Here is a 24,110-nt window from a genome sequence, read left to right on the forward strand (position 1 = left end):
GGAAAATCGTCCCCACAAGGTATTACAAACAAACGCGCGCGCGCGCACACACACACACACACACACACACACACACACACACACACACACACGCACACACCCACACACACACACACACACACACACACACACACACACACACACACTCTAGCTGATTCAGTTCTGAGGTGGAAACAACTCCAAACCTGGAGGTTTGGTTTAACAGTGCTAAGAAAAGTTATGTCAAATTCACCGTCTTTATACTTTCAACTGTTGATGAAAGTATAAAGATACACTCAGAGTTACATGAAAATGTGTCCAAACCTTTAACATCTCAGTTTAAATTTTTTACCACTTTCACAAAATTTGAGGACACCTTACTTTGAGTTCTTCATCTCTCAAAGAAAGAGACTATGCAGTGTGATAAGGGGTCTCTTCTTGCGGCGAGTCGACTTCACACTTTTTTGTCACAATCAGTTCCTGCTGCTCTCAGCATCCACATCCTACAGACCAGATGTTCATCTAGCAGGCTGTAAGCTGGGGCATATGAGCAGCATGTCAGGGGCCGATTCTGGCTTGTCTGAACAGATGTTCTCTGCCTCTCTATCCCCACAACACCATCGCCAACCATCCACCTCCCTCACCTCCTCTCTGTTAACTACAGGCGGCTGTTCAACTCATTCCCTGAAGCAGAAGGCCACAAACAAGAGGACTGATTTTGAAGAAGTCAACCATGTCATCTGGTGGTTGTTTACAACCACCAGAAAAATGACATGGAATAATCACTCTAAGGGTATTTTCACACCTGATATTAATTAATTTGGGGGCCAAAATTGCAAGTTTTGTTGCATTTTTAGCTGGGGCAGTTCGCTATGCAGTTAGATTTGTTTCACAATTATTCGATCAAAAAAAAATCATGTCAAAGCAAAAATCACTAAGTTTTTTTTTTTTTTTTAACTTTTTTTTTGGTTGAGTCTTTTTGTTTGGTTGAAACTTTTTTTTTTGATTGAAACTTTTTTTTTTGGTTGAGTCTCTTTTTTTGGTTGAAACTTTTTCTGAGTTTTTGGTTGAATTTGTTTTCTTGCTTATACAACTTTATTTGCTTTGGGGAAGCTTACGTGAACATTCTGGGCGGGGCTTAAGGACGAGCGATGTAAGACGTGTTCCGATTGGTTAGCGCTGACTAAAGCGGATGACTCCCTGAGATCTCAGAACTCCGTCCCGAACTGCAGGGCTTCGGTGACGGGACACAGAATGTGATGGTAAGTAATCTTCACAAAATTACACCGTTTAGCAGCTACTAAAGTGTCCACCCTGTTTCATAGAAGAAATCTTACACAACTTATGACGACAGTCACATATTTTGTCTGCCGCGATCCCCGGTAGCATATTGTGCTAGCTAATGTTAGTACTAGGTAAAGTTCATTAACTAGGCTTGTGTAATATTCGCCTGTCTTTATGTTGAATTCGTTAACCAGCGCACCTCTGTCGAGTGGCATTAAGCGTGGAAAATACCAAATATATCTGGAGGAAATATGTTAAAAACTGTTGCGCAATCATCAGTGTGTGTGCGTGTATTAACTAGCATTGAAGCTAAAATGGGAAAACCGCAGATCGTTGCACCAATGTTATCAGGTCCACATTAATCTGCACCACACGTCAATTGGTTTCACGATTGAACAATTGTGAAACAAATCTAACTCCATAGTTCGCTTTCATGCTGTACTGTGTCACATGGTCGAAACTAATTGAGAAACCTGTTGCACCTCCTTGCCAAATTTCAAACATAAAGGTTAATGAAAAAAAAGTAAGGACAATATGTTTTTGTAATTGTATGAAGGCCATGTAATATTGTATGCATTTTTAAACATTACAATAATACAAAGAAATTGGATTAAAGACTTAGGTCTGCACATTCTCAAAGCTGATATCCGTGCCAAGGTCGACACCAAGCTGATAAGGTTGAGAGTTGGCTCAACCAGTCAGGACGCCATTTTGTGCTGCACAAAATGGCAGCACAAAAAGCCATTTTTGTGCTGCCATGAGAGGAAGGAGGCTGCTATCAGCCTCCTTCCTCTCATCATGGCCCCCGTGGTTCCTTCTCCACCAGGATGCTGCTCTGGTGGAGAAGGAACAGGGCTGGTTGCCCAACTAGCAGTGGTGGAGAAAGTACTCAAAACATGTACTCAAGTAAAAGTCAAACTACCACATTAACATTTTACTTAAGTAAAAGTAAAAAAGTACTGGCTTTTAAAAATACTTAAGTTTAAAAGTACAAGTACTTGCTGAATGCATTACCTAATCGCTAATACAATATCATTAAGTGTGCCGATTGTATTTAATTGTAATACATTAGAAATGTGCCATTTTAATAGACAATGCCACAGATTAAACATTTTCTTATTGTGTTTATTCTCTGTAACAATTTATACTTAGATATGTGATTCTATGAATCATAATTTCAGGGATGGAAACATCTCGTCTCCTGTCCTAACATAGCATGAACTTCATTAGTGACATTTATTTAGAAAGAAATCCAACTGAGAGGGGATGGAAAGAAGGTGGGTGAGGGAGAACATGCAACCAAGGAGCCACGTAGCAGAGTTGTAGTCAAGACCACCGAACCCGAGACCAAGACCAGCACCCCGCGCTACATGACACAATAAAATTAAGTGCACCTATCAAAATTGGTTCTCAGATTGATCTGAAAGATCCACATTCCCATAAAAACACCTAGATATTAAATACTTAGAGCTGAAATAAATTTAACCAGTATCAATTAAAACTCCTTTCATTCTGTTTTGCTTTCATCGCTGTGCTACAATCCTCAGAGGTCTCCTGCCATCCCTAGAAAAATAACGCCCTGGGCGGTTGCCCATATTGCCCATGTCAGAAACCACAACTGAAACATCGCAATTAACGGTAAATAACGTTCAACTATGAACACTGTCCAACAGCGCAACAAGCAGAAGGAGCACCGTGACTGTTCTCATCCTCCCTCCTGCTGCGATGTTTGCCACCATGACAGGAGACGAAATCAATCAATGAGCATGCTCTGTGTTTGTTCAACTTTTACATATTCGGCGATTAAATAAATGAGTGTATGTATGTATGTTTGTGTGTGTGTGTGTGTGTATATATATATATATATATATATATATATATATATATATATATATATATATATATATATATATATATATATATATATAGCTACTGCAGTGTATGCAGAGCAACACAAGAACAAAGAACGGCTCTCAGTGAGGCTTCAGTCCTTTAGGACTTAGTAAAGATCCGTCCAGAGGAATCGGATCGTTCCTGAATGTCATATCACTATATTGCAGACTTTGGTCACAGCGTTGTCCCATATATGCGACACCTCAGTCAACACACAATAATTCAGCGCATGATTGACAACTTTTTTTCATCGCGGATGCAGCATATGTGTCTCAGTCAGTACAGCTAGCTTTGCTAGCATCAAGTCCACAGATCTTAGCCTTCTTTAAGCTTTCCTTCCAAGTGACGCTAAAAGTTGGACGAAGTCCCCACCCTGACCAGACAAAAGAAATACCAGAGCGTTGATTGAGAGGAAAGCTATAAAATACGTCTATGATATACAAACACATGGAGGACAACGTGAAGAATTCACCCAAAGGTATATTTGTAGAGTCTAATGAGCCTCTCGTTCAGGAACCCTTCTTTGACCTGGGGGCAGTCAGAGGATGTACGCTCACATTCTGTCTACAACATCCAGGGACACACACTGACCCAGCAAAGCGGGGGACACCAGCTGCTATCAGCCTCCTTCCTCTCATCATGGCCCCCGTGGGCCCCTTACACATGTCTGACCTGTGCCTGTGGCACCCCCCCACCACCCTGGGAGAGCACATCATTCTCACAGCACTCCGATGAGTGCTGGGGGGGCTTCTCTCTGTCTCTGACTCATCACTTCCAATACAGGGGTCAACACAATGTGTCACTGATGACACGACGGAGTGGCTGCTCTTGTAGAGCAGTGGGAGCAGGTCAGAGACAACTAGGTAGGAAATGTCTAATGGGATCAGGGGTTGTGGCCCCAAGGTGCCAGCAGATATAAGGGGAAGCTCCATTCTCTTCCAGTTAGCAGTTCCAGTTTGGTCGCACTGGACACCAGGAATAGCAATGAAACAGTAGACAGAGACAGTGTGATCCTGCTAGACTGGATGGGATGTCGCGGGGCGGGGGTGTATATGTTTGTAGACTATTCATAGAGTTCACATGGAGGCAGGAGGGACGTCAGAACTGTGGGACTGAGTGGTTGGAGACTGCAGGTGTTGGGTTGCAAGTCCTGAGAGTCACACCAGCTACAGCTGAAACCTAACACTTTCTTCCTGTAAAGTTTAAATATTTCCTCATAATAATTCAAAGCCAAGGAGAATATCAAGGAATGGGCAAACAAAGATCATCCTAACAGGTTCTCCATGGAAAACCAGCAGTTTCAACGCCCACACGGAATAATGAAAATCTTAAACACATGTTGTTGGTGTTCTGCAGTGCAGTTTTTTAAATTAATTTTTAAAAATACGTAAAAAAGAAAAACAGATCTGTAAGTTAGGTCTGTCAGAAGGATAACTGAAGAAATTTGGTTGAAAAAAAATCAATTCTATTCATCTTATGAATTTAAATACTAAATTGTTTACCCAGCTAACAAGAAATAAAATCTTGCAAGAAAATCTCACAAACACCTCATTTTAAAATAAACATTTTAATCTTTAAAAAGGGTAAAAACCCTGCATTTATTGTGTATTATTAAGTCAGAGCCCATCAGTCATTCACCCATTCACACAGTGATGATGTAGCCATGAGGTAGACTGAGGCAAAGGCTGCCAGTCAATCTGTGTCACCAGACCCCTGATCACCACAAGCAAACAGGAGCCGGGATTTCAACTAGCAACCACGTTGCTAGTTGGTTGCTAGTTAGCTCAGGTTGCTACATCCTGAGTCACTGTCTCCCAACATAAAAAATTAAGAATGAAAAAGAGAGAGCGGGAGAGAGAGAGAAAGAGAAAAAACATTCTTTTTTTTTTTTTTACCAAAAAGGGGCAAACATATGTACAAGATTATAAAAAATGTTTGTCTTTATATAATATCTAATTTAAAAAGGATATGTGAGTGTGGTGATTAAAGTTAATATATTCATTGCATAATGTACAATTTTAAACTAAATTTGGTTAAGTAGAGCACACAAAAGCAACAGGGATGTCCAAAGTGAGCCCAGAAGCCCATTTGCAGCTCCTGAGCTGATTTTGTGTGGCCCCCAACCACAATTCAACCAGGGTACATTTTTGTACTTGCTATTGTTTTATTTCATAAAAAGAAAGAAAAAGAGGAAAAATAACAGAAATACATTATTTTCACAAAATATATTGACTTTTTATATTTCTTTTAAAAATAAGAATGAATGAATGAAAGATGGAAAGAGGAAAAAACACTTTTTTTTAAAAAAAGATTCTGATTTGTGATTTTTTATTTAATAAAAATAAAAAAAGAGAAAAAAGTGTGTAGAGGGTGGGTTTTTGTATGTTCATACTTTCAACAAGTATTTTTTGTTACCTTATTAAAAATGTATATCAATGTTAGTTAAGTTACAAGTAGTTTTTAACTTCTGCATAAAATAAAATAAATAAATAAATAAATAAAAGCCCAGTAATCATCTTAAAACCACAAGCAGCAACTACTTAAAAAAACAGAAAGTCTACAGACTAAAACCAGACAAAAGTCCAACTTACTTCAGGTCTTATGAACAGAACTCCCGTGTCCCTCCGCTGATTTCATCGCTTCTGTTCCTTTAAATAAAAACCACGTGTTTCTGTGCAATTGTGAGCAGCGGCGTTTATTTACTGGCTGCTTTTGTCCTCCGGGTCGCGCTTTTGTTATGATAATCCCTGTAAACTCGCAGTCTAATATATTCTGCCGATAATCTGAAAGTTGACCGTGGCAGCTGTCCGCTTGCCGTCTTCTTACAGCGCGCGAGCTGATCCGCCGGCAGCTTCCTCCTCGGTTCCCTCTTCACTCCGCAGCCGCCCGGGACTTTACTGTCTTTGTAATCTATTTGCCCATTGTCTCCGTGTCGCCCCCACCCTACCCACTCACTCTCAGTGGCGCAGCGAAGACGCTATGTGGCACGGCGAGGCTGAGCGAAACAGCTGGCTCACAGTCACGTCCCAGCCCGCAGAGGGAAGGAGAGAGTCAGGGGGAGGAAGAGGAGGAGGAGGGACACATAAGGAGGAACTTCTTCAGATTGCTTGAATATTGCAATAACCTCTTTAGGCAGCTCTCCTATTTTCAAACCTTATCCTAATCATTAACGAGCAAAGGTTACAGCATAAGTATGAGTAGAGATTTATTATGAGCCATAAACACAGTGAAAGTAGGGGAAGCATCCTGTCCAAGAGCTCCCTGGAGTCACATGAGCCTCAGCAGGAGTAATCACTCTATGTGGGGCAGGATCATACCATGATCCACATCTCAAACCCAGACCTACAGATTACTAATAACTAGAGATGTGCCGATCAGGTTTTTTCCTCCCGATACCGATACCGATCACCCATGAGGGCCGATCACCGATACCGATCACATAATTATTTTTTTTTATCATAAACACTACCGGTTACATTATGTGGAAAAAGGAACCATGAATTCACCTTAGTTTAGACAAAAACTTGTTTTTAATAACTTTTGTCAAGAAGAAAACTAAACAAAACAGGCATTGTGCAAATTGTACTGCTATTGATAATACTATCTTTAACAGACTGAAAACATATGAAGGCTCTGAAGAGGCTAAATAATACAAAGAGCCAAAATAAAACCTCTCAACATTGCCAAAAAAAATTCAAGTATAAAACTTAACATTCAAAGGCAAAAACAGGATCCATTACAATAAACAATCCAGAGTTACTGAATGAAAACTTCCTGATAGCATGGCGGCTAGCTGATTACTGCTAGCTCTGATTGGCTGTTTCTGACTGAGCGGAGTAATTATGCAGAACAGGGAGGAGATCGATTATTTTTTTTAGAGATTATCTGTCTCATGTTAGGACAGCGAAAGTTTTAATACGTATGTAAAATGTATTTTTTTAGTTAGATGCTGCAGCTTTAAGCAGAGATTCGGTGTGAGAGTCACTACCAGGTGGAGCAGAAGCGAAGCTCCGTCTGTGAAATATTACTACCTGTAGCGTAGCAGCGGTTCAACAGGAGAGCAGAACCAGCGTCTGACATCGCAGCTCGAAGACTTAAATAATTTTGCGGGTTATTTGTTTAGCTTTCTGACCGTCATGCTAATCCGGGTGAGTGTTTGTAGCTGTGCGCTGCTTTACCTGCTGTCTGATCCTCCGTATGTCTTTTTTACTGCAGTGAGCCTCGATGTAGCCAAACTCCGTCAAGTATCTCATTGTTTTATGTCGTATTAGCGTCGTTGTGTTGATGCATTTTGACCTGCTTCAATTTTCCGCCGCAACACGCAAACCTCCCCATTCACTCAGTGCGTTATAGTTCCACATCGCTTAGGATTTGTTGCTGCGCGTTTGCGCAGTGAAGGAAAGAGGAGACCAGCTGCACAGGCAGGCTGCGAAATGAGATGATCGGTATCGCCAACAACAGCCAATGGTCGCCGATCACCGATCATGCACTTTTTCACGAAAATCGGCCCGATTATGATCGGTGACCGATCGATTGGCACACCTCTACTAATAACCCATTACTAATCATTATGCATGTAAGTCAGAGACAGGACAGTGCATGTTTCATTGACACACCACACCACTTTTACATATCTAAAAAGGTTATTAAAACATGTATTTAAAAAAATGAGGCAAGGGCTGCCTAATAATCAATTATCAATCCTCCATCAATAGTGCACATGAATCTGCAGCTAAAAATAACACCAACATGTGAAAAATGCAGCCCATTCTGCTTGACAGTGCAGTGTATGGCTGATCTGTTGATTATTTATTTATTTATTTATTTATTTTGATTAAGCCCAAAAGGTTTGACCCAAGTTTCAAAATGCAGCTTTACCTGACACTGACCAAATATATATAAGCTTTGAATTTGAAGGAAGCTACAAAAAATATCTTAAAAAATGGTAACACTTTATTTGAAGGGGGGTGAATAAGACTGACATAACACTGTCATAAACATGACATAACACCTGTCATGACCATGAATAAGCCTTCATGAATATTTATGACTGTTGTCATAAAGTGTCATTCGGTAAATTATGACACTTTTAATACAAAGTTGACATTATTCAAAATGTCTTTGTTATGACAACTTGACATTAACCAAGAAATCATTACTGATATAAATTTGTTATAAAAGTATTACTGATTACACTTTAAAAAAATAGGTAACTTTATGTTATTAAAGGTAAAGTTTAAACAGTAATGATTTCCTGGTTAATGTCAAGTTGTCATAACAAAGACATTTTGAATAATGTCAACTTTGTATTAAAAGTGTCATAATTTACCAAATGACACTTTATGACAACAGTCATAAATATTCATGAAGGCTTATTCATGGTCATGACAGATGTTATGTCATGTTTATGAAAGTGTCATGTCAGTCTTATTCACCCCCCTTCAAATAAAGTGTTACCAAAAAATGTTCTCACTTCACTTTCTGGCATTAACAATAGAAATCCATCATCCATTCATTCGTTTTCTTTACATCCTTGTACCTAGTGGGGTGCTGGTGCCTATCTCCAGCGAGACATTTCATGCGAGAGAGAGAGGCGAGGTCACCCTGAACAGGTCGCCAGTCCCTCGCAGGGGCAAATAGAAATAATTTTGGTAATCTTAACTACCTAAAACAAGAAAACTTTGGTTTGATTTAACTTCAGAAGGTGAGAATAAAATTATGCATGTATCTTTTCACTCAGTGTATGTAAATAATCTGGTTTCAGCTTAAGGTGACAGTTATTTCAATAAACCAAAACATTTTCACAACAGTATCATAGCATACTGAAGGTAATTGTTGGTGATGGCAGGACCACAGTGACGCTACAAACGCTGAACGTTTTCATAATGTGTTTATGGAAAACAGAAGATAAGCGGCATGAACGACGGATGAAAGATGTTTACATAGGTGCTAGAAACCAGCTTGTCCTACATGATGTCTTGATCTGAGTCATTGAGGTTCAGTAAAGACAACACGGCTTTCCTACTTTACTCCTTCATTGCTTTTTATCCTTCCTTCTGCAAACCAACTTCCTCTTTACATCCCTTTGATTTTGAATGGATTTCTGTCCACCGGCTCTTCTGACATTACAGCAAATCAAGAAGAATTACTTTCAAAAGCTTGTCGGGCACATTTGCTTTGTGCAACAATAGCTGCTTGTTGATGCTTGATTTTGTTTAAATCAACCTGCTGACAAGTCAAAGCCTTGAAGAGGTGTAGATCACTTCATTAAAAGGAAAGCCAAAGGATATAGTTAGAAGGACTTTTGGCACATGGGAGAATCTTGTCCTGGCTTGCTGCGATGCAACCTCTCCACCCATCAATGCCCCCGCTTGTACTGAGAAAACTGAAGCACCTTGTAACGTATTGCTCATGTAATGCATGGGAGTGGCAAGTGACCAATAAAGTCTGATCCATTTCCTGTTGTAAAATTAGATCTGCAGATCGCTCATTCATTGCCCTCCAGCAGCCTGACAGTGCACTCAGGTTTCCCCTCACACTCAGTCTTCAACCTGAAACCTCTGGGTTTAGGGTTGCCTCTGTCTGGGGCAGAGAGGGCAGTATAAATAGCACCGTGTCTCCACTCAGGTTACTTTGCCAGAGTCCATGTCCAAATACCAGCAGGCAGAGGAACACACTGACAGACAGTTACATCAGGCACAACACAAACCACTCAGTCCTGCGGATACGACATGATTTATTAAGGAATGGTATTATGTATTTTCCAGACACATAGTGCCATTTTATAGCACAATCAAGTAACTGTGTTAACTACAGCTGTCATAAAATTTCTATAGAGATCAAATATGACTTAAAAGAAAATTGACTTTGCAATCCAACACCTTGAAATTGGGTCTCTGTCTCTTTAAAAACTTCTGCTCTTTCTGACACTCCACCTTCAGGAAGTCATCACAACATGGCTCCTCTTTTAACCCTTTAGGAACATTTTACCAGCGTTGCACTGAGAAGCAGCTTGTATAGTAAGCTCAGGTGTTTGCTAATTGCTGCTGGCTAGTCTAAAGGAGCTGAGGGGGAAAGTCCCGGGGGATGGCTGCTCTGTGAGGAGGAAGCTCAAAAGGTTTGAAATTGGAGCTGCGTCTCGAGGACAGAGCTAGGTCCACCCAGGCATTTTACACAGCTGAATGGTTGCCATGGAGATTAAAGGCTTTTTCAAGCATGCATGAAAGAGTCAAAACAATGCTCCAGGTATGTCTTTAATGAGGGAATAAGATTATAACATGATGTACAGCTCAAAAAAGTAAATTTTACATAATACTGCCCCTTGAAGAAGCATTAACTAATATAGTTTAACTAACTTCTCTTTAACTTGAGAGATTAGACAGCAGCACAGGGGGAAGTTCAGAAGCTGTGAGTAATGCTGAGTAGTATCGGCTTATCTCACCCTCATAGGGTTCAGTCTGGTCCACACTGGCCTCTGGAGTGAACTTCTATGAATTTCAATGACTAACAGTGAAACACTTACAGTTTCACTTCCTCAGTAAAGTTGGTCAAGCTTACAGTGCATTTCCAACATGCTGAGTGCAACAATGTTCCTCACTTGAACCACTGTTGTACAGCACACATGTACAGGCACATAAACATCAAACTGTCTAACATGCGTTTTTTTTCCTCCCTTCTTAATTGAGTCTTGAGGATTTGCTGTGGCGTTAGGAGCAGCGTGGATGAAAGAAATGATTTTGTAGAAGTGAAAGTGGGTCTTGTTTAATTTGCTTCCTGTGTCTTAGAACCATCGTCTGCCATGGAATCACGTCTACGTCAGGTTGTACTGTGATAACCAGAGAACGTCTGCAAAGAACCTTGACTCGTAGGAAACAACTGAATACATCTGAATTGCGTCACCTTGAATATCTCTACATATTATCACATTACAACCACAAACTGTTATTTTAATGGGATGTGATGACACAAAGAAGAGCATCATTGTGAAATGGAAGGAAATGGATACATTGTTTTCATTTGTTTCTGAAATCTGAAAATTGTGGCATATATTTGTGTGTAACCCTTTTAAAATCCTTAAAATTTGAAATCCTAACCTCTGTGCGTAACTTAGTAGAAATCCAGGTGTTCTGTGAATGCCTCAGAGGTTGTTTGGTGCAGGGTTATTCAAAGTGGGGGCTGTGGCCCATTGGGGGGCCACCAGCAGCAAATTTGGTTAAGAGTATTTTCCCAGCTGATAGTCCAGTAGACTTGGTTTGATTAGTGACCAAAATGGCAACATTTGTTATATTTACAGCTGGTGTGATTCGCTTTCACACTGCACTGCGTCAAACAAGCCAAAGCATTTGAATAACCTGTTCCCCCCCTCCTGTGGTGGCGCTGTACCAAGAACCACTGAATGGAACAACACAAACACCTCTGAAGAAAACACTGAGCACAACATCCTTCACGAAATGTAAACAAAATGGAGTGACGCCAGAGTTTAGCGGTTGTAGGATTTCTCTTCTGTCTTTGGCAAATAATTTCTCCCCCTAGCACAAGAATAGCGCATTTGCTTTGATTGAATTTACCCAGAATGCCGTGCACTGAAGCCTGCTTCCTGCTTTCAGAGCAGTCTCCAGTCTGCTTAGCATTCACATAGGCATTCAAACCGCACCAGCGTTCACTTCAACCAGATCTAGATCTAGGCAGACCAGAGTTTGCTCTTTCAGTCTGGATCAGAGTTTGATTACGTATTCCCCAAACCAACCAGACTTTCTAGGTTAACTCATTGAAGCCGGAAATACAGGCGGCTATTTCCTGTCAATCTCTGGGATCGTTTGCAACCTTTTCTTCAGCAGGTGGAGAGCTGATGGATCGATCGCTAACACGACAGCATGCGCGGACATCTGATGGGTGGTAAAATGGCTGCTTTTAGTAGAGAGTCACAGATCCATACCTTGTGATAGACGGGTGGGCTGTTGGACCTGGAGCCCGTCAACAGCACAGAGGTTCCCAGAAGGATGCAGCGTGATGACACCTGACTTGTTCTCGATGTAGCAGTGCTGTGCTGCCACACCAGGGCCCTGGATGTTGATGTCCACGGCACCGTACCCCAGAGTGGTGCAGCCTGAAGGAAGGGACATGTTCAGGTCTCAAAAAGACGGTATCAAAGATAGAACTGACCTCTGATGATGTAAGGTGTACTGAAATATACGCATATATAAACTTTTTTATGATGATTTCTACACATCTGATCATGTGAGAGTTGTCACAGGAACAGTTCAAGTTAAAGCAATGGCTGAAGTGTCACCTCTCACGTTCAAAATGGGAAAAACATCCGACGATTGTTTCCTATGCAAGAAATGCAACAGCATAACAGCAGCACATAATCCTACAGATCTGGTTTTACTAATATGAGAACAGTAAGCTACTTGCAAATTTGCTATAGCATTTTTTATTGATTTGTTGAGAAGACATTTCAAGAATAAATGTCAGGCTTAAAATGGCTAATTATGGAAAACCTCAGTGTCTGATTGGATAACCAGGAATAATTGGATTGAATGGGTCAATGGGCTATACATTTAAATAGGTTCTGCATAAAACAACCAAATATAAACTGAGCTAAACTGGGATGAATAATATATGACTAGATCTGATTCTGTTTTGTGTTCTTCTGAAAAATCAAAGGGACACTGTGACCTGTACTCTGCCTCCAAAATGGAAGACAATGCATGATCTCTCAGCACATGTGATTACTTGTACTCGGCTCTGTCAGCCGTACTTTTCTACAGTGAAGTAATTTAGATACGTTTTTGTGTCATTTGTCTGAACGGAGCAAATCACTGTGCTGTGTGGAGGTTACTGGCTCACCCTCAGGCAGAGGCAGCAAGGTGATTGCTGTACTCAGTCGTCCACTGCCCAGGCTGACCAGGTGGGGGCGCTCTGCTTGAAACTTCAGCCCCTTTCCAGTCTCTATTAAATCCAGTGGGGTACTCTGCAGACAAGCATGTAACACAAAGAGCGCAGTTTCAACAGAACCATATCAAAAATTGTTGATGTGGTGGCGCAGGGGCAAAGCACAACCCACGTACTGAGGCCATAGTCGTTGTGGTGGTGGTCGCAGGTTCGATTCCTGACCTGGTGACATTTCCCACATGTCTTCCCCCCTCTCATTACCCTCTTTCCTGTCGAACTACTTTCAAATAAAGGCCACCAGAGCCAACAAAAAAATAAATAAATTGTTGATAATGTGACTGTGATAAACTCTGACCATTGCTGAATTTAAAGCTTCACTGGTTCATGTGACACCCAGACAGAGGGTCTCTCTTCTTATCTCCCATCTGGAGATAAAAAGAAGGATCCTCTTATAAGCCACTGAATTCTCTTCCTGTTTACACACTACGAAAAGTGTACATTTAGGTGTGCGTGTGTGTGTGTGTGTGTGTGTCGTCTTCCCCCCTCCAAGCTCTCCCTAAAGCACCACCATGTGCTCAGCAAGAAGGGGGGTGAAGGGGTTGTCACCATGGCAACAGCTCTCCACAGTTATGAGGCACGAGGATCCTGGAGGCTGTTCAGAGAACTAACTTGTGTTGAGCGCTCTCAGCACAGCCTGGATATAAAGCCAATTCTGCTTTTCAGTGATTTGCTTTTCGTTAAATTAATCCCACCACAGCAGTTTTGAGCGATACCTCCAAGGTTTCAAAACACTGAATAAATTAGAGGTATTTTTTCTCCTGCTGACTTTATGCTTTATGTACAAATATCAGGGTGCTAAAACAGACAGTTCGATGTAATTCAGCCTTCTTATTTAGCATGACTTATTTTCTCATTGTCTTGATCATTTTACCCTCATTTTCTATTTAATGCATGTGTAAACTCCTACATGAATGAGCTTTCTTTAAGTTAAATTCAGTTGAAATATTAAAACCAGGCGTAAGTATCATTATTCCCACACTAAATTAAAAGAAAGACATCAGTGTGAGGAGCATAGTGGTTGTACAGAGAAGCTGTCAGATCAAAGCAGGTTTCTACCATCTTCAAACAACTTCAGACACCAAGATATCATGGAACTTCATGCAAATGCTATTTTATAAACCTTCAAAATGTGGCATTTGAGCTATATTCACTTCTTTTACTGCCTTTAAATATGGCAAAGCAGTAAAAAAAAAAGGCGTCTGTCTTAGCCTGGCTGAGATTAACCGTTAGCTTTAGCTTCTGGGGAGAGCTAATCTGAAGATGCTAAGAGAGAGCTAATTCTGACTAGCAGCTAGCTAGAAAACTAATGTCTATTTCAATGAAGCTTACAGGAGCGTTTAACTGCCACAGCTAAGAAATAAATTCAGGTGCAGTATCTCTTTAAAACAAGAAACTTTGTCATTGTAACCGTAAACAAAACTTGCTAAAATGACAAAAAATGACACTTCTCATTAAAATGAAAATGTTTCTGATTTTAGCAAGATACTGCTTCTGAAATATCAACTTTGTAGTAAAATGAAGTGAAAATTCCTAAAATTCTAATGTCTGAGTTATATAATCTATCTTTTTAAGTAAACGTGTTGCTAAGGCAGAACTTACAGTTTCTGTTTTAACATACCTCCTTTGCTGTGCTAGCACTGCTAGCCCCCACAAGATTTTGTGTATTCCAATGCCTTCATACATTTGATTTCTTACCAAGATGCATGTTGTTTAATTAAATTATTTTAAAATAGCATTTTCAAATTAAATAATTTGTCTCAACATAAAACTTTTTGGGAATTCTAGCTAACTTGATCTTTTCAAAAACATCTGTTCCACAAATAAAGCATTTGTTTATGAGGTTTTGATGATTTCTACCTTGACTTCTACTGTTTTGCTAACTGTGTTAAGAATACTAACAAAGCTCTTTCTTGATTTATTTCACGCACAAAAGAGAAGTAACATTACACACTTTGAAGAGTAAGACTCAAAAACAGATCTCAACATATAACTCATTTAGGGAAGATACATTATGTTTATATCTTTCAACAGTAAATTAGAAGGATAAATATATCGTGGCCTGCAGACCCACATCATAACAAAGTAAGCCAGGCCAAAATTTGCAAACAGCATCCCTCTAAATGCAGCTTTGGAAGGTTAGCAACATAATTTTGGATGTATTTTAATAGCTTTGCAGCCCTCAGTGCTGCACTTTTGATGTTGTATATTTTTACATCTTCACTGTATTGAACGCTCCATATCAACCTCTTATTTTAAAATTTATCTGGCAAATTGGTTAAATGTTTGCACTATTTTGACATACTCTTCCAACAATGCAAGGCTCAACATTTTAACAATGACAAACACCACTGGTCCTCAGCTAAACTTGGCCATGCAAAGTGGCTGTGATAATTAATTAAAAGTCTGCATCGGTGGATATCTATCGGATACAGCTTCTTGTAACAGACTGGGTTTGATCTTTATTAAATGATTATCATGATGCAAAGTATTTCCAGTTTCTGACATTTCTCTGCTCTTTTTTGTAACTGATGTTTTGTTTTTTGTTTTTTTGTAAAGCAGATTATTTCTGGAGTCAGAATATGAGCTCTGATGGGTGTGGACTCATTCAGTAGCAAAGACTTTTTATATGAACACATACCTTGAATGTGTCTTTTTGTGCCACTTTTATGCTTACATACTTGGTACTTGGGATGCCGTCATTGACCCGACCCCTTGTCGTGTGTGTGTCCAACTGGGATTATCTAGTTGTGGTGGTCTGCAGGTGAAGTGGGGTCAAGCCTAAGAGGATCACTGAGTTACAGACTGGCATGCTGGGAAAACTAGCAGGGAGTAATGGGAGTAGTGAGGAGCTGCAGGGATTCATGCTGCTATCTGCTGTGCGCTGCTGCTCCCAAGTGGTGCACTCTGCAACTGCTTCATGCTCTAATACTTCAGAATGCCCACATGCACGTGTTGCCTTTATACCATTTAATGCATGCAACAACTCATTCACCGTTGGTAGAAAATTTTCAAAGGATTTCCACATTTCTGTTTGACAAAATTTCTTGCATTCCTAGTAATTAGAAACGTCATAAACTAACTTCTATTTGTTAAACTTGAAGTCTTCTCAGTGAGTCAGCAGCTTTTAAAAACCTCCAGCAATAATAATATCAGTCAATCCTGTCTCTGTGGAGTAATTTCAGCCGTCTTTTAACTCTTATCTGACTTCCAGAAGTAATTACTGTAATCCCCTACTTTTTTTTTTTTTTACTTTAATGTATTTTACTGTAATTTGATGTATAGGCCCACACAAACTTGCTCACAAATATTTTACTAATAAAAATATTGAACAATTTGTTGTCCATTTCCTAGTTATCCTTCTTTATTCTGATAATCCTCAATAAAATCCAGAGTCACATCACAACGAAAGGCGTTAGAAGTCCAGGGACACAACAATCATCTGGAACAAGGTGCTCTGGTCAGACTACACCAAAACGTTGCTATACATGCAAGATGTTAAAGATAAAGATCAGCTGAAATTTGGTGGTGGGTGCGTCATAGTGTGGGATTGTTACTGTTCAGCAGCGACAGGGAAGCTGGTTAAAGTTGTTTGGTACCCAATGTGGAACACTTCATATAAATTCACTTTGGAAGGTCATATTTGACTGATACATGCAGGGATATTCCTGTGTCTGCAAAGCCATTTCAAATAATGAGCACTTCAACACAATCTTATATGCATAAATTATTATTATTAGGGCTGTGATTTGACACGTTAATCTGATTTAATAAATTGCATCCATTATACAGGTTAAAAATTTAACTCAATTACTTACATTTTTCTTTTTAACATACAAAAGCCCCTACCCGGAACTTTTGTATCATGTTTCTGGTCTGCTTGTAAACCTGATGCACAAGAGACATCTGCTAACATCAGAGACTGATGATGAAGTCAGTGGATTCAGTTTTACCTAAAAATATGATCCAATGAAACACTGGAAAACACTGTTGTTGTGTTCAAGTTGTGCTAAAAGGAGTTAGCTTATCAGAGGAGCTATTCAAGCCTCAGATAGCATCTCTATGCATGGAGCAACAGCACAATGTCAGAGTCCACAGTCCACATTTCTAAAGAAGTTCCAGGAATGATTCCTGGAGCATTTGGAAGCTGAATGGTTATAATAGAACTTTGCACCAATCTATTGGTTGAATAACCTAAGATTTCAAAGATAATAAGTATCTTTGTTGTTGCAAAAAGGATTTTTGACTTGAAAATGTTGCTTATTTTGTCAATAAATAGTTTTCGATTAATTGCAATTAAGTAATTAAAGACTTTACGATTTTAATCGAGTCCTACCACTAATATATACAAGAAGATCACTCCTCACACACACACACACACACACACACACACACACACACACACACACACACACACACACACACACACACGCACGCACAGACTCAAACTCCTCCCCTTAAGGCCTAATAGGATTGTCAGAGACAGCAGGTGGGAAACAAAGACTTCCAATCTCTGGGTCTGTCTAATTACTCAGGGTGCTTAATGACACACTGACATCTGCTGTCAGAGTCTGCCGCAGCTGTGCTGCCTCAGCTGACCTGCAGCTTCTTCAACTCTGATTATCAACTGAGGAGATCTGGAGCAAGAGTCTGTCAAAGCGACCAGATCAACGGATGCTGTCATTCTTATGCTGGTGTCTTTCAGTGAAGACTTTGGGGTTGTAACCTCCAGCTCTCATGTAGTATTACCTCAAACACACACACACACACACACACACACACACACACACACACACACACACACACACACACACACACACACACACACACCTGTAACACCTGGTGAGTTTTTCGCCCAAGCTCAGGCATGTTCCTGTTGAAGCGATCCATGTCCACGGAGTTGTCCACGTCTCCCTGTGACACATGAAGATCCTGGAAAGCAAAAAGGACAAGGCATAGGCAGAGACAGAGAGAATCCCAAGTTATCATCAAGAAAGGCAGCAAATATCCATGTAATAAAGCCTTAAAACAGCATGTATGGGCCATTATAGATAGAAAATAAGGAGGTGTATATTTTCGCCCAAAAATATCATAAATGTTTTAGAAAATCATGGAAATTTCTGAGTTTCAAAAGTCAAAAGAGTTCAACTTTTGGAACTCACGAATTTGCCATTTTTCTAGACAATTTCTGAGATTAACCTGAATTTTTTTCAGAACATTTTTGACGTTTCAAACACACAAATTTCCTCGTTTCCTTGTTTTTTCTAGAAAATGTCTGAGATTATTTACAATGCGCCTAACACACTGTCATAATCTTCTGTGTGACTCCATGACAGAATTGTTTTCAGAAGTTCTGATGACGTTAACTGGGGGTTCCCCGATCTCCCTCCATCATATCCTATCTGTGATTCATGTTGTCATCACAAAGACAAAACAACAGATGGCAGACACAGCAAGGTACACACACATTTACACACACCCACACATTCAAAATCGTCACCTCCACTGAACACACATCAAACCTCATAAGGAGCATCTTCCCAAACCCAACCTGGAATCCTTTTGGGTATTTCCATCAAGTCAGCAGCACAAACCCATCCTCTTTTCTTATAATTATAAAATTTCACTGTGTATGCTAGCACAAATCTTCAGCAACCACGTTCTACGTAAGTGTGAGACGTTCTATTTGTGCAGTCATTAGGCGAGACGTGAGACATGCTGTGGTTTAGCATGCAGCAGACGTTAGAAAGCACATAATTATCCCCGTCGCTCCCAGAGATGTGTGTGCAGCGGGGGATGGAAATCTGTTTGCGATGTGCTTTAGCCTCGGGATGACTAAACACCGCAGCAAATATCCTCATGTTTGCTCTCCTGACAGAGCCGCGAAATGATATTCAGACAGTGGAGTCAGCCTGGAGGAAGCACCAAACAGGTTACAAAGAAGAAATGAAACAATATTTGGAAAGTTTCGTCTCTAAACTCCGGTGCAGCAAAATAAATAAATAAATAAAATAAAAAGAATAAAAGAAACAGCTTGCAGGAGTTCACCATTAACACTAGTTTTCATTATAGGTTAGTAATACTTACCTGTCTCCAGTTGTCCAGCATGTGCATGGCCTCCATGGCAGAGAGCTGCTGCTGACTGAATCCTATCAGAGTGAGCCTTATTGCCCCGGACAGCTTACACACTGCAGTGTGTGTGTGTGTGTGTGTGGAATCGTCTTTTGATTTAAAGCTCCCGGCACGGTGCCTGCAACAGACTACCACTCAGGAGGTCAGACCTGTTGCTGCCTGCTCCACTAGGCTAACACCTGCATTCCTGAATGGCAGCTCCAAAGGGAGATGTGTGTGCGTGCGTGTGTGTGTATGTGAACGGTGATCAAAAGGGAGGACTGAGGAAGAGAGCAACTTAAAGGAAGAAGAACAAAGTGATGACTGACATATTTTCAGAAAAATTACACAAGGAGCCACAGGAGAACTGACTGAACAAGCCTCTATTACTGAAGCATAAACTGGGATGGGTGAAGCAAATCAGAAAAACTGTTTATATGCTCTATGTGGTGTTATCTACCAGAGGTGGTCCTAGCCTGTTTGGTGGCCATGGGTGACCTTTCCGGCACCCCCGTCCCCCCACTAGGTTAAATGTTGACATTCATATCCTCGGTTCATGCCACCCCCTCCCCCAACCCCACAAAATGCCACCCTGGGTGGTTGCCAATGTCACCCATATCGGAAACTGCCACTGTTATCTACACTTGATGAGGCGGCAACGTGATTCATCCTAACAGCTGCAGCGTGTAACATTTATTAAAAAATATGTTTTTTACGTATTTGATGAACCTGCCACTATGTTGTAACTTATAACATGAGACAGATAATCTGTAAAAGCTGCTCTGTCGCCTCCCTGTGGTCCTACTGCCATCTGCAGAAACACACCACCAGGTCAAAAACAACCAATCACAACCAGGAGGAGGGTGTTAGCGCCGTTCATCATGCTCGATATGATTGACAGCGCCAGTAAAGACCAGAAAGCCTCTGAAGAATTATTCTGAGGACTTGTTAAATCTACACCATGAAAAATCAGGGCAGTTCTGAACAAATGAAGAGATCCAACCTTGACCATTTAACATTATAAACTGCAGGATGTAGCGTTTCAGTTTTTTGACTCTAGTGGCCTTTATTTATAAGCGCTCAGACAGGAAAGTAATGAGAGAGAAAGAAGACATGCGCTACATGTCACCAGGACAGGATTCAAACCTGTGACGATCAGGTCGAGGACTAAAGCCTCCTTATGGGGGTTGTGCTTAACTCCTGCGCTGGCACAGCACCTTCATATGTAGTGTTTTTAAAAAATAAATATTTGCAATTGCTACGACTGCCGTCTGCAGAAATCAGTAAACATCCTGATCACACGGCCTTACTAACTGAACTGACTCCTCCAATGATTCTAACTTTGTCTTCAAGTATTCCTCAGAGGCGTTTCATCAGCAGACAGTTCCCTAATCGCTCAGCCCATGTCCCTCTCCATTTTACCGTCACTGGAGAACCAGACGCCAAGATCTGGGGTTACTTTGGTTAGGCCATCTACCCTGTCCAAAGCTAACCCTAGTAAACTTTCCTCTGTATTCACACATTGTTTCATTGTAATGTCACACGGTCTTTCCAACAAAACTTTCACTTGGAGACATTATATCCAACAATTTCTTTGCAACTACATTTATAAATCTGTGTCTATAAGAATGTTTACTGGAATTCTAAAAAAAAAAAAAAGTGTCAAATGTTTGACTCCTTGGTCTTAAATATTTTTTCCAAACATTTGTACATAGCTGGTGTTTTATTTATTTATTTTTTAAATAATTTTTTTATTAAATCACTGCCCCTGTGTTTGATGCATATAGATTGAAAAAAATTCAATAAATTACAGATTTTTGATGACTTCTTTCTGATGTAGAATGCTTTTTGAAGCAACATTGTTTAGCTTTTGGGACTCAAGCAACACACACTCTTACACACAGATCAAAACTTGAGCCATGGTAGCTTTTCTAAGCACATGTGGTAGAAAAATCTCTAACTGCCACTTTTAGACACTAATAAATACAAAAGAATATTGTCATTTAAGCTACCAATCCACTTTTACAGTTCTTTATTTCATTCTACACCACAGATGAACCCATGTTGCTCTCGGTGTGGGTGTTGGATCGCTCCAGATAGAAGAAGGTTACTGCAGCGTCTCCTTCTGAAGCTCTTCTTCTATCTTCCCTCTTCTAACGCCACAGCAGAAAGAGCTGGCATTGGTTTATCTGAGCAGGGCTGAATTTCCAGCACTATTTTGAAACTGAAGACATTTCTGCAAACTGAAATAGCTTCTTAAATTTGAACTAATGAACTAAAACAGTTCATTAGTTCAATGCAGATAAAGAAGCCAGATAAAAAGGCTTCATCTTCCTCCATTTCTTTGCTGATACTCAAGGGGGCACATAGGTAATTCACTTTCTTAAAATAAGTGATTTTACAACTGGGTGAAGTCTTGTCATAATGAATACATAAAGATATTTCCTCAGATTGTTCTTATATCAGAAGACCATTGAAATAGTGCTTTAATGTTACAATGAGCAAAAAGGCTTCATTTCTTTACACTCGGGTTCCTTTGTGTTCTTAAGTAACATTCTTTTATCTCTGTAAATACATTTTTGTTAACTTTTAGTCTTTGCAATACGAAAACAAAGCAATTCTTAAAGTTTAGATTATTCAAAAGTTTGAACCCTGAAGGCACGTTTTGTTTTATTCTAAAGAACTCCTTGCCGATTTTAGGCAGGTTGGATCATGTGTCGGCTGCAGAGTAGATGCGGTCTGTAGCCAGAGGTAATTCACTGCATTCGGCGCTTCATGACCTAATATGAAAAAATATTCACAGGGGGAATAAAAAATGAATATGGATGTGGTGGAAGGCATCATAAGGCTTTGCAGGTGTGTCACAAACTTCCTCGCAAACACACCTGGATACATTATGGAGCTGCAACAGCTCAGTGAATCAGGGTCAGATTCAAATCAAACCTGTTACAAGTTGCTTGCTGAACCATTCAGAGATTCTTCCACATCCCACTGTAGCACTGATCAACATCTCCTTCTGCTAACTGAGAACAAAACGTTTCAGAGTTTTGTTTCCCTAGCAGGTTTCTTAGAGGTCAAAGACTCTAACAACATCGATCATGTCAATCATAGAAACCAGAAAAAATATGTAAAAGACTATGAAAGGCTAATGTCATGGTTAGCATATATATGTATATACAGCTCTAGAAAAATTAAGAGACCACTTAAAATGATCAGTTTCTCTGAGTTTACTTTTTATAGGTTTATGTTTGAGTAAAATGATCATTGGTCTTTTATTCTGTGAACTACTGACAATATGTCTCTGAAGTTACAATCAAAAATTTAGGATTTATTTGTAGAAAATGAGAAATGATCAAAATAACAAAAAACGATGCAGTGCTTTCAGACCTCAAATAATGCAAAGAAAATAAGTTCATATTCACTTAGAAACAACAATATTAATGTTTTCCTTCAGAAAGAGTTCAGAAATCAAAATCCAGGAGATTTTCAATGAGGTTCAGTGCAGTGGACTCTTCATTTTATCCAAATCTGTGGATTTATATATGGTGATGTAGGTGTAAACATGAGGAAAGGAAGGAGATTTTGAGTCATTTTCATGCCAGAGGTAATTGTTGTGATCTGTTTTCTGTGTATTTATTTTGAGGTTTTTCTGTGTTAGCCTGTTCCCCTGTTGATTGATCCCAGCTGTGTCTCGTTTCTTTGATTACCCTCCCAGTGTATTTAGTCCCACCTGTTGTCTTTGTCTTTTGTCGGATCCTCGTTGTGTAACGTCTTGTTCCCCGTTGTTCAGTTCTGTGGAATTTGTCATTAAATCATCACCTTCATCCTGGGTCTGCCTGCGTCCTCCCTCACCCCTCATCATGACAGTAATAAAGTCATAAAACATTTTCTAAAGTAATAATAAAAAAATCTCTCATTATTCTGACATTTAGACAATAGAATTCCTTCAGTAATCCAAACTAATCCAAAACAATAAAAGTTGAGTTTGATTTAATCCTAAGCAGCCAAAAAAGAAATCTAATATATATATATATATATATATATATATATATATATATATATATATATATCTTCATACAGTGTATTTAAGCACGTGACTTTAACTGTAAATACTCTGCTAAGCCATCATTCATCCTAGAGTAGTTCTGTTAAACACGAGCTGCAGAGTTTTTCTATGGTGAATGTAAATATAATGAAGTAAAACATGTTGTTTTCAGACAGAAACCACATAACTGCAGTAAACACGAGTTCTGGAAGGAAGTGCAGACAGACGGAAAGCTCTGTACGCACTGTGGAAATGACAGGCGGCTAATTTGATCCAATATGGCTGCCGACACCGATACGGACTGGAGCATCTTAAATATCCTCGTTAGATTCTGAGTTAAGTGTCTCTTCAGCTGTGTTTACGCGACTCGGCTGAGTAAACGGACTCACAGAGAGTTATAGGGAGGCAGTGTCCTAACAGCACAGGCAGGGGAGTTTAAACAGTTTAAACCTCTATTGGTGTACTTTTATAGACATAAGCGAGCGGGGCACTGGAACTGCAGCTGAGATGGGATTCATAGAAGTGAGGAGGAGGAGGTTCATATTTAAAGATGCAGAAAAACAACATTCAGAGAACAAACACCCAATTTACTGGAAGAAACCAATTTCCTTTCAGCAGCTGTAGCAGCAGATGTGGATCAAAGATCAGACTTTTCACTAATAAGGAAAATAACGCACAATGGTGTAATGCTCAGAGAAATGAACAAAGTCCCTATAGGGCTATTAAATGTTAAAATTCATGATTGTACAAATACCAAAACATGTAACAAGGGGAACAAGTTTAGGCTTCAATATCTATATAATTATTTCGGTATAATTTAATTTGGGCAAAAAGACTGAAAGGACAA

The 24,110-nt window shown here is 39.9% G+C and overlaps 1 protein-coding gene across 6 annotated transcripts in view; it reads right to left on the reverse strand.

Moving 5' to 3' along the window:
* Positions 1–24,110, reverse strand: part of phldb1b (pleckstrin homology-like domain, family B, member 1b) — a 130,109-nt gene that overhangs the window by 83,056 nt on the left and 22,943 nt on the right. For 5 of the 6 annotated variants that reach the window (XM_088011464.1, XM_088011460.1, XM_088011461.1 and 2 more), the window contains exons 2-4: positions 17,938–18,039; positions 13,006–13,129; positions 12,092–12,262 (exon numbers count right to left, since the gene is read on the reverse strand). In XM_088011464.1, coding sequence (XP_087867590.1) covers positions 12,092–12,262; positions 13,006–13,129; positions 17,938–18,039 — 397 coding nt within the window. Of the gene's footprint in view, positions 1–5,747; positions 7,822–12,091; positions 12,263–13,005; positions 13,130–17,937; positions 18,040–24,110 lie in introns of those variants that run through there. The other variant, XM_088011463.1, reaches the window with a different exon arrangement.

This window comes from Poecilia mexicana, unplaced genomic scaffold (assembly GCF_051168715.1).
Source record: "Poecilia mexicana isolate PSO_F unplaced genomic scaffold, ASM5116871v1 scaffold_13, whole genome shotgun sequence".
NCBI classification, from domain to species: domain Eukaryota; kingdom Metazoa; phylum Chordata; class Actinopteri; order Cyprinodontiformes; family Poeciliidae; genus Poecilia; species Poecilia mexicana.